This window comes from Mesitornis unicolor, unplaced genomic scaffold (assembly GCF_000695765.1).
Source record: "Mesitornis unicolor isolate BGI_N332 unplaced genomic scaffold, ASM69576v1 scaffold2471, whole genome shotgun sequence".
Classification (NCBI taxonomy): Eukaryota; Metazoa; Chordata; class Aves; order Mesitornithiformes; family Mesitornithidae; genus Mesitornis; species Mesitornis unicolor.
In genome coordinates this window covers 5,590-17,089 of record NW_010164252.1, presented here as the reverse complement: position 1 = coordinate 17,089, position 11,500 = coordinate 5,590, and the positions used below count along the sequence as shown (strand labels likewise).

The 11,500-nt window shown below is 42.6% G+C and overlaps 1 protein-coding gene across 1 annotated transcript; it reads right to left on the bottom strand.

The window, feature by feature from the left end:
- Positions 1–2,111: 2,111 nt before the first annotated feature.
- Positions 2,112–11,192, bottom strand: LOC104535162 (serine/threonine-protein phosphatase PP1-gamma catalytic subunit-like; the record flags this gene model as incomplete). Its single annotated transcript, XM_010194232.1, is given in 10 exon segments — positions 2,112–3,283; positions 3,710–3,844; positions 4,314–4,537; positions 5,547–5,651; positions 6,965–7,195; positions 8,390–8,521; positions 10,971–11,024; positions 11,027–11,085; positions 11,087–11,138; positions 11,141–11,192. Coding segments are annotated over 10 exon segments (1,134 nt in total), but the record flags the coding sequence as incomplete, so codon positions are not given.
- Between the last annotated feature and the right edge of the window lie 308 nt (positions 11,193–11,500).

The following is an 11,500-nucleotide window of genomic DNA, read 5'->3' as shown; positions in this document are numbered from 1 at the left end:
AGGGATCAGCTGTAGGACAGCAAGGACGCAGCCCTGCAGCAGCAGGAGGGAGGAGTTTTATCCTGCGAGTTTCCAGCCAATTTGGGCATTTTGGTTTCAGCTGGCTCCCATCAACACCACCACCACCAAATGATGTCTTCCACTCCACCTGCGGCTCAACAGACCCGAGCCCCTCTTCCATAAGAAGTGCAGGTTTCAAGGAGGAAACTGCCAGATTCTGCTCCCCTGTGAGCTGTCTTCATACTGCATGGGCTCCCTGGGCCCCTGAGCTCCCAGGGCCATCACAAAGGTGAAGGTTCGTTGCCAGAAGTTAAATAAACCCCCAACAATTGGTACCTGCACACAGAGGGGATGCACATTAACCACGCAAAGCTCTCGGTGAGGACCGGGCTGGTGCCCAGGTCAGGATTTAAGGGTGAATGCAGCATCACAGGCCTGGAGCAGGGGGAGCTCAGGGCCAAGCCCCAGGGCCTCACCTTCAACCTCTTCCCAGCCTGCTGCAGGTTAAACTCCCTGTTTCTACACTTCTTTGTGTCCTTTTCCACAAGCCGTGGTGTTAATCTCAGTCTAAGCCCAGGGACTCTCTCAAGCCACAACTCGGGACTGAAAGCCACAACAGCACCGATATGTCCTGGAGCAAACCAGGAACCATCAGAGACGGCCTGGGACGGCAAAAAGGACTCATTTATTGTTAGAGAAACCAAACACAGCACTATCTGCAGTAACAGCCAGATCCATAGAGGTGTTCCCAATTACCACTGTTCTGGTAACACCTCTGTGCTAGAGCTGGGCACACTGCAAAGGGCACCAGAGGACTGAAGAGAACTCAAAAAACCCCCCCAAAACTGGATTTTTCACAACTTTCCTGCTACCTTGTGGGGAAATCCTCAGCAGGACCTGGTGCCCCTCCCTGTTCATCTCTGCGGCTCCCACAGGCACTGCTCCGTGCCAGCAGGAAAGGGCGGTGGGAAGGAAATGTGGAGGTGGACGTGCTGTTCTGTGGGCAGACCAGGCATTCCTTCGGGATCATTACGGAAAAACAATCGGAAATCTGCAGCTGCTGCTCCTCCTCTCCCTCCACAGATCAAAAAGCCCCAACACATGGGTGTAAACCCCTTGGTCACAACCTGTGGTGGGAGCAGAAGCTCCTCTTCCCTCTCTGCATGGTTAATGCGCCCCTTTGGGCCCATAAAAACTGGATCTGTGAAGCTCCGTTATTCGCCAGATCAATACAAGACAATGCAGGTGAATGTTTTACAAGGAGGGAGACAAAATAGAGCTAGAAAGAAAACCACAAATGTGATTTAAAGGGTGAAAGTTTATGAGCAAGCCTTTACCAGGCGATCTCCGACACCTAATCTAACGAGCTCATCAAAAGAGGTGGCTTGATTAATTAGCTTGAGAAAGGGGAAAAAAGGAGTCCTCAGAATAGGAAAAAGGCTCTTTGATTTGGCAGAGAAATACATTAAAAACCCCAAATCAATGGCTGGGGACTGTCCAGAAGATGCATTGTCAGAGTTCAGCTCACTCCAGGTGTGAAGGGAAGTTCATCCGCTCAGCAATGCTGGGACAGAGCTGGCGGTGTCCGTGCCTTGCTGAGGGAGCAGACACTGGTGGTGACCATTACTGAACTTGCTTTCTTCACCAAGAATTCACAGTTCTTTAATTAAGAACCAAAGGAAATTGTTCTCGTGCTCAGCTATGACCCTCGGAACCCCCAGTCCCAAGGAAGTCCTGCTTTATTTCAAGGTAAACCCCACTCAAACCACTCATGAACAGGAGCCGAGCTGAGCGTGTCCTCCCACGCACGCACAGCCCTGGGAACCGCTGCTGCCCGCAGCTTCCCCGGCCACGGGGCTGCAAGAGAGAAGTGCAGACCCCAGCGTCTGCAGCTGCTGAACCGCAGCGTCCCTGTGCTTGAGGGCAGCATGTGCATTAAAGCTCCAGAACCAGCTGTAAACACAGCAGTCCTGCTCCAAAACACACCTCTAGTGCTCGTAGCTCAGACAAATCCAAACCGAGATTTTGTGGGTTTCCAGAACAATTTATTTCTCTAAGTCAGGTCCTGATAGCAGTAGTGGATACGTTGTGATAAACTGACACCGAGAAGATTTAACAATTTCTTCATTTAATAAGTGATTTTTCACTACATGGTATAGTACACTGTTATCTGTTCAAAAAAGATTAACAGTTTTTAAAAAACAAGATTCTGTGAGAGATTTATATAAACGGGTGATCAATATCAACACCTCTGGTTGGCTTCTTCAAGCGATTTTCTAGGTTTCTTTGCAGAACAAAGTCTTTAGGCTAAAATGCACAAAGCGTTCAGGCAGACCTAGAACCATTTCCAGCTTTCCGATGCTGGCTGCCGCGGGACTGGCGCCGCTGCGGAAGGGTCCACTTGAGCAAACATACAGAAACTGTACAAAAATGTGGTTACTGTGACCATGAACACAACAGACGGCACAGCAGCTCTACTCGCTATTTCCAGTCAGGACTTCCTTTGATCCCCGAGAGGAAGGCGCGATGGAAAGCCCTGCCAATGCCGCGCGGTGGGTCGTGTACCAGCAGTTTTCTAAGCGACTTTGGCTTCAGGAAAGACACAAACACTTATAATGGCTTTGTCATCTGAAGTATACGGAGAGGGATGTGTCTGAATTAAATATACATCATACCAGCGATGCTGGTAAGGTTGAAGGTTATTCCTAATATGTTGACAGCAATCAAACTAACGTGTACATGACAAGACATCAGAAGAAAAGCAATCCCTTTAAAACAAATTTTAACGTAAAAAAAGTTCACAGTGGTTTGTATAAACAGCATGTAATTTCCGACAGTAACAAATTTCTACTCTCACAGCACACTAGTGCCCTCTTTAGATCCTAAAGAAAACAAGCATTTACACTACTCATTGTACAGATTCAGAGGCATTGTACAATTACCCAGAGGAGAGGATAAGATGCCGTGGAGTGTACAGCTGTAACACCGACGAAAGGGGAGTTTAAAACTCTTTTCTTGGGAGGGAGAAAAGTCTTTCATTCGCTGTTACAACCAGCAAATGCCATTCCTCGGATCAAAAGGAAAATCACAAACACGTTATCTAGTTGGAGCAAGCCGAACAGTACACATGACAGTTTTAAAAATGGAGGTTATATACTATCATACAAGTCCCAGCAAGGCAGCGCCAGCGTGACTATTTCTTCGCCTGTTTTGTGATCATACCCCTGGGAGGCGTTACGGGTCTGCTGGAATTGGGCTTCTTTTTCTCTGCAGGTTTCAAAATCTGAAAAGACAGTTCAGTCATTTAGCAAAGTTTCTGCTTTCTTACAGACAGCTCATTCATGAGCAAGGGCATTACATGGGTATCTGGACCAGCCATAAATATGCCAAGAAATAATGTTTCCTCCTCACAGCTACAACAGGGCTCAGAGCAGCCGATGGGAGAGCCCATGCCAAAGAAAGCAGCCAACAGCTGATGGCTCTGCTGGGATGATTTAATTCCAGGGTAAAACAGCTCATGGCTCACATCAGCAAGGGCTTATCACATTTCTGAAGACGTGAGTGCAAACACAGCCCTGGCTATACATGGGATCTGCAGAGATCTGCTTGAAACAAGCACCGCGGTTTTGTAACAGTAAGGTATCAATTCAAAACAGAGCAATTTATAGTGTGACCACAGTAACTAGGATGTAAACTTCAGATAGCGTACCTGAAAAGAGCACATTAGAGTTTCATCCACACTCATCATGGCACCCGCATTATCAAATTCTCCACAGTAATTTGGGGCAGAAAAGAGAGTTACCAACTGCCTTTTTGCAAAGAACTCATATCCATCTTCAACAACCTTTGGAGAGAAAAGCAGAACTATGACAATGGACAAAGCAAAGCAGCTTGAACAGAGCCAGCAGCTGAAAAACTGCCTCCATCTAGAGGAACTGAGTTCCAAACTTAGACTTCAGAACAGGAACTGCATCGCAGGATCCAGTTCAGAAACAGAATTCATCAGCAAAGAGAAAAACAGGACTCTGCCAGGTTCAAGAGAATCTCATTCAGGAATCAGAGCCACAATTTCTACATATTAAGGAAAAAACGTTGATGACAAGGGCTGTTAAGCACCAGCACAAGCTATTCAGAGACACTGGAATCTCCATCCTTGCAGATATTTAACGTGTGGCTGGACAAGAGCCTCAGCAACTCGGCTTAAACTGGTTTGTCCTGTGTTGGGCACACATGAGTAGGGCTGGACCAGACGACCACCTCAGGTCCCTCTGAACCTAAATCACTCTATGGTTTAATGTACAAAATTAAAATACCTGATGAGCCCTACATATGAGATCCAAATCATGTTTATGGAGAAACTTAGCAACCACTTCAGCTCCAAATGTGAAGGACACTCCTCTGTCATTTTCACCCCATCCTAAGACATCCTTGTCAGGGTCAGACCACAAGAGGTCACAAAGTAGACCTTGGTCTGGTACATCTGTGGGGCGCATAATTCGTCTTATCTGTTCCATTGACTGGAGATCTGGTGACAAACCTGTGCAGAGTTAAGACACAGCAGTTCACATTTTAGTCCAACTTCGCTCTGCAAGATTGACGTGTTAATTCAAGACAAAAATAATTTGTGCTCAAACCGATTCACCACCGCAATCTTACGTAGTTCAATGGGGATGTTAACCAACTTTTTTTTTTAATCCAGCATTTGTTTTAAAGCTTTTGTAACAGAAGACAAGTCACTTTCTGGAAGATTTACTGGAAGGCAAGAGAAGCGAAGCCATTTCCACATTTTACAGGATTACAATAATCTCACCGTAATATTTTGCAAGTGTCAGCTAAAAGATCTGTTAAGTAAAAGAGACGCTAATACTGCAAATGACAGGGTACGTTTATGTTAACGATCAGGCCCAGTGAGATGAAATATGGTATCAGACAGACCTCGCACCGTTTTTCACTGATAAGTCTCCCTGGGCAACTACAACTACTGGCAAGTGATGAAATATCTAAGGTGCGATGTGTTTTATTACTTTGAGAAGCTGCATAAAGCAAGTATCACATAGCATAACAGAGCCCATTTCTACAAATGAAACTTCAAACTCATCAGATTGGACAGGGCTTTGAGCAATCTCACTGAGTGAAAGATGTCCCTGCCCACGGCATCTACTAAACCATCTCTAAAGGTACCTTCCAACCCAAACCATCTGTGATTCTATGAAAACGGGTATTTTCAGACTGTACATAAAACTCCTCGTCACAGAAGTCTAAAAAAAGGATTCTTTACAAGGATTCTTTACTCAAAAGGAGAGGCTATTAAATATCCTTTTGGTATAAAAGGAAAAGCAGATCACTGTGTCTGAAGTTACAAAAGCACCAGCTCCATGATTCCCAGAACTGACACAAATCAAACTCAACCCTACCTCAACATGAACCAAGGAAAAGAAAAAAAACCCTCAAGTTCTGAAGCTACAGCAACATAAACATGAAATTCCCATGATCGATACCAGAGTATTACATTTTCTCAAATACCAACTAAGGAACTGTTTACTCACCTCCATGACAGCAGAATATTTTCTCATCCACAATAGCTGCGATTGGTAAACAGTTAAAACAGTCCGTGAAGGTTTTCCACAGCTTGATATTGTATCTTCTCTTACCTAGAAGACATTTTGGAGAAGAAGCGGTCAATGTGATTTTCCAATACCACTACAACCAACGTTACATGGCTGCCCTAACTTCACTAAGGCTTGCAAAAAGTTAGCATTAAAGCCTATCCACAATTTAATCTTCTCTGATACAAGCAAAAAAGTCCCTCAGCAGGTAAGAAAGCTGCAGAGGTCTCTCTGTGTTGCAGAGCGCTCTGAAGCGGCTCTGAGGATAGCACAAGTGCTGTAGAAAAACTGCCTACATCTAAGGGGAAAAGGGCGAAAAGTTATCCCTTGGAGAATTTGATCCATTTCAGAATATCCTGTCATTTGTTGTTTTCTTCAGGGAAGACAGCAATTCTTAGGAAGATTGTCTTTAAATTTCTGCTAGTGCTTTACCACAAAAAGTCTCTCTAGGCAAAAAAAAAAAAGGACTGAAAAATGAAGCTACTCTAATTTTACTTTCCAAGGGACTCTCCCAACAGATATGAACCCTGAACATCTTTGCGATATATGACTAAGCCTGTGATTAATCTCTGAGGCGTCAACTCTGAAATACCGCACATCTTTGTTTCCTCGTTGAAAGAGAACATGACATGGCGAGGACATCTTGTGTGCTACAAGCCAAGTATGTCCCACAACAGAGGTTGTGCGAATGCTTCAGTGCACAATTAACAGTTTTATCTGCATTTATTAATTCACATCCCTTGAAACATGAACGCACGCTTCTACTTCATAGCAAAATTTCTTGCTATGTTAGGGTTTTACGTACAGGCTCTATCACAGCAGAACCTGGTCAAAGCAACAGCACACCATACAGCAGGACTGCATCCACATAAGGGCAAAGTTGTTTGGCTGTTTTTTTTAAATGACAAATGCATAGGTTTTAATATGAGGAAGACTGCGAGCACTGTAACATAGCCACAGTAAAGACCAGCCCATTCCGCCAGTTATAATGCAAGCATACATCGTCATCATCCCTCAGACAAAAGAAACAGAAGCTTTTGAAAACCTCATCGAGTAAAATTCTCTCACCTCAAAAAAAAATCTTAAGGATTTTAACAGTGTTCACTAGTGAGAACTGTTAGTTAACATAGCAGCCAATAAAGAAAAATTACCCACTCGCGCGCTGCTTTGTACTGTGAGGATTGGACTCCAACAGGAGCAGGGAAAGGACACATTTCCCTTCCTAAAAGGGGCCAAGGTTACCCCTGAAGTGCGCATAGACACCTGCAAGTTAGGGAGGAATCATCTAACACTGCCACACCAGCCCCTCCTCAAGGCTGCCTGCCCAAGCCAAAGACACACACATCCATATTACTTACATTCGTCATAAAATCCATAAATTCTATTGATGCTGGCACATTCATGGTTCCCTCTGAGGAGGAAAAAATTCTCTGGGTATTTTATTTTGTAGGCCAATAGAAGACAAATTGTTTCTAAAGATTGTTTTCCTCTGTCAACGTAATCACCAAGGAACAGGTAATTGCTTTCTGGTGGAAAACCTCCATATTCGAAGAGTCGAAGCAAGTCATAGTATTGACCATGGATGTCACCTGCAAAGAACATTCACAAACAACATGTAAGTGATCCTTTGTGACACTCTTTGATTGGTTCTAAATGAATTGATGCTTCAGGAAGAAAAAAGCCTGCAGTTCGATACTGCCTCCAACACACTTAAAAATGATCACATTCTGAACTTTGACATCTATATAATGCAATGGTTAACTGCACTAAGACAAAGTATGTAGCTACTTATTCACATGTGTGTAAAACCGAGATTCAAAGAAACCAACTGCGAACTTCAATGAAAACCTGACATCAAGTTAAATCCTTTACTTGACTGGCGGCTGTGAGATCACGAACCTTTACTTCAGCCTTGGTATTTCCACACAGCATTGGTAATACTGATGGAAACCTGACCACTTAGGGAATTTGCTTCCCTTGGTGCCATCTCTGGTGTTTTCCTGAAACAGTAATTCAAATTCTAGCAGTGGAGTCATATCAAAAATGAAATTGGTATTGCTGCCTTTGGTTTAAATCATGGTTTTGTTTCTGACAAACAGAACATTAAATCATGGTTTTAGACTACCAATGTTATAAATATTGAACAAGCTACTTCAGTCTGAAGTAAAACCTTGGTGTTGAGAGTAGCATAAAATACTGTTTGCTGGAAGCTTTTTAAAATGCATTTACTGAGGCTTTTGACATCCTCCATTCTTTTAGTGTAACTAGACATGCACGTGTGTGCACAATGAACAGCACTGTGTACGTGTATGGTGAAACCAAACTAGAAATTAATTCCAAGAAATAGTACAGAAATTTAAGTTTCCAGCAGGATTTTAAAATATTGTCAAAGCCCTGTTCAACTCTGAACAGCAGCTACAATAAACTACTGTAGTTCTCCTGTTTCCTCCATGGTTCAGTCACAACTGGGCCAAACATTATTTCACTGATACAAAAACTCCTTTCCAAAACTTCATGTGAATCCCTTCCCCAGGAGACCTGGTGAAACTGGACCAGTTACTTTTTGAGTTTGGATGGTTTTGGTCCCCACTTCAATTCCCGTATTTGTTACCTCCTCTGCCCTAAGCATCCAGCAGGGTTTTATTTTTCCCTTCTGCTACATTCATTTATTAGTTCCACCGTTAATAGCTGGAAGTAGCACCAGGCATTTGTTCTTTGCTTAAGGTCTGCATCTATCTGAAACTCCCTCAAACCAAGCATCGAATGAACATCACAGTACTCACCACATATTTTCAGTGGAGCTTCAAGTTCTAGCAGAATAGGCTGACTGAGGAAGATTTCTCTGGATTTCAAGCACAATCCTCTAATTTCATTCTCTTGAAGTTGGACATTTTTACCTGGTTTGGATCCTCGCACTGTTGGAAGGAGTCAGAAGTCAGTTATCAAAATCAACAATATCCCCAGTGTTATTTTAAGAGCCTAACTTAATGCCACTGTAATACAGAACAAGAAGATAAGAAGGTAATAGCAGTCTGCTGAGGTGAAACTGCGCTGCCATGTTACCAGAGAATGGCTGTGCGTTCAGCTTCAGTTGTATGTTACTTTCACTTAACAGAATTCACAGCTCAACACTTCCCCCGTTAAATGTCACATTTTAAAATAGCATCAGTTTAGCTCTATTTAGTTATAAAACCCATCTTGGACAATGTGACCAGATATAGATACATATATATTTAAAACAAAGCAGTTACACTTGTTCTCTGGAAAGCTGTCTGAATCTGAGAAAAGGAAGTTTCCTGTTTAATCACCAATTTCATAGCTCAAATGTGCAAGCTTCCCTGAATTATCACATAACCTTGCCCAAGACAGTGTCTAAACAAACAAGACCACAGCACCAATAAGTACTGCACTGTCCTATTCTACACTGCCGCTAGCAAACCTGCAAGAAAAACAAGTGTACGACTGGAAGGCCAAAACTGTACACAAGCACTGCTTTCCCTCCTTTTATCTATCACATCCCCCCACCCCCCATGTCTGTTGCCAAAGGACGCATTTATGGCAGCAATGCTATAACTATGGCTAAATTGCATGCAACAGCATTTATCAGGGTTAGGATAAAACTAAATAAAAACCTGTGATTATATCACTACTGGTGAAGCTTGTATTTTTATTTGGTATCAAAACCAGCAGCAACATGGAGCACTGATACAAGTGAAGGAAAAAAACCAAAACCACCCTGTAGCAAATCCCAGTAAGGTTATGGAGCAAGAACAGTTGTCTTCTACAACATAACCCATTGGTTTAGCCACATCGAAGCAAAATGATTTCAGAATTTCAGCCTCAGATGCCTGGAAACACTGACAACACCTCTAGAAACAAAGTCACTACGCTGGAAATGTTGCCTAGTGAGGTGACTGTGTACAACTTGTATGGCATCGAGACCTAAGAATCTATGCTCTTACCCAAAAAGGCTCAGTCTTTAGTTGAAAAAAAGCAAGCAAGAAGCCCCAAACCCTTTCAAACACAAGAACCTATGCAACATTACCTTCTTGAATTCCTAAATAAAGCTGTAGATATTATTTCAGTCTGATACCCTTGATACTGTTTAACCGCGGTGAGAAATCTGGAAACTGTATGTGACTCCAATCTCCACCCTGCCACTAGGCCTTGCACTACGTGAACTCAAGAAGTGAGAGCTGCAGCAGGAAAGGCCTGGGGTGCACAGGGGACATGCGTTGGGAAGGGTAAGGGGGGGGTAATTCCAAAGGGATTGCCATTTCTTATTAGCACAGAAGTTGCCTACTTTTGTGCAAGCCTCTGATCAAGAGCAGAAAACATTGTTCAGTCAGCGTGCATCTTATCTGGAGCAAGAATAAAACGATTGTGTAATAACCATCCATAAAATCCAGTGTCATTGGAGGCAACCTCTACCAGCACTCGCAGCATTACTACCAAAATAATTCCACCTTCATACTGGCTCCCTGAGACCCCAGCACAGGCTGTCCTGACAACACCCTAAACCACACCACCTTTCCTCAAACAAGCTTCAAAATTACCCTTTAGTTCAAATTACAATGTACTCTGACAGTGACATGAAGTTAATTGTAGGTCAAAAGTCATGTTATCTTTCAAGCAATACATGCTCTTTTATTACTCACTGCCTATGTATTATCACTCAGCACTGACATTACATGGCAACACTGGAATTATCACTAAACTTCATGTCTTCCATTTAAATATTTGAAGTAATGAAGCATATAAATGAAAGTTAAATCTTTGCCACAGCAGCTTATCATGCATGAGGCTTTTTAGCCACACAGTAATTTTTTCATCCATACAGTAATTTTCCAAACGCTCCTGAGTGATGAGCAAGTTACTCAAAATGCCAAGTATCCAGAAGCAATAAAGAACAGAAATTTATAGAATAAAGTGATCAGCTAGCTGAATTACAAACAGTAATTCTTCCCCTACTCATAAAGTTTTACAATTGACCTTTGGTTTTGAGATAATACAATATACTGCAGTTTTCTGAGAAGCCAAAAATCTAACTGTCCATGATTTGGTCTTGTTAGAAATTGCTAAAACCAAACTCGGCACCTCACATCCATAAATTAGAAAGTATTAAAAAAGTATACAAGCTATGTAATGCACTGAGTCACTAAAGCTCATGAATAAAGCAGTCATTCGTTTTTTCCTGCGGATTAAATGAAAATCTGAAAACTGACTGTTTCAGATACAAGTTTCCTATGTTTCTCCAGTATATTTTCACTGAACCAGTATAATCTTCATGCAGCTTTAGTCAGCTGCTTGCAGAAAACCTCGGCAAGATAAAATGATGCTTTGTTGCAGTTTCCATAAACTCACCAGCACAGACAGCAGCAGCATGAAAGAACAGGACAATCTGGTTCAGTTCTGCAGCTGCCTACCAATGACATTTTGACCACTTTCATCCAACTTGGAATCAGCACAGAAGAAACGAGTGTTCAGTTTCTTCTAACATTGACCTATATATCCTGAAAAGCTGGAAAAATTATTTTTGGCTTCAGAGGAATCAAATATGCAGAAGTGCACAGTAGTTTGAGGAGTCTGTATTTTGAGTGCAAGGATTTTCTCATCCACAGTGAAAGAACTGGCAGAGTGTTCAGTCTGAATGACTTAAAAGGTTCCTGCGAGTCTTCAAGCTTAGTCCCACTAAGAAAGGGAAAAATAACAGACTATGAAAAATATGCTGTGTTTACAGCTCCTTTTCTCTGCTTTGGACCAAAACAAGGCAGCTTGTAGAGATCAGACTGTACGATACTAATTGGCAGCTTGGTCATAAAGTCAGAAGAGCAGCTCGATAGTACTGTACATGCACATTTGTTCTTTCAGTGCATAAAAAATAACCTCAGAAA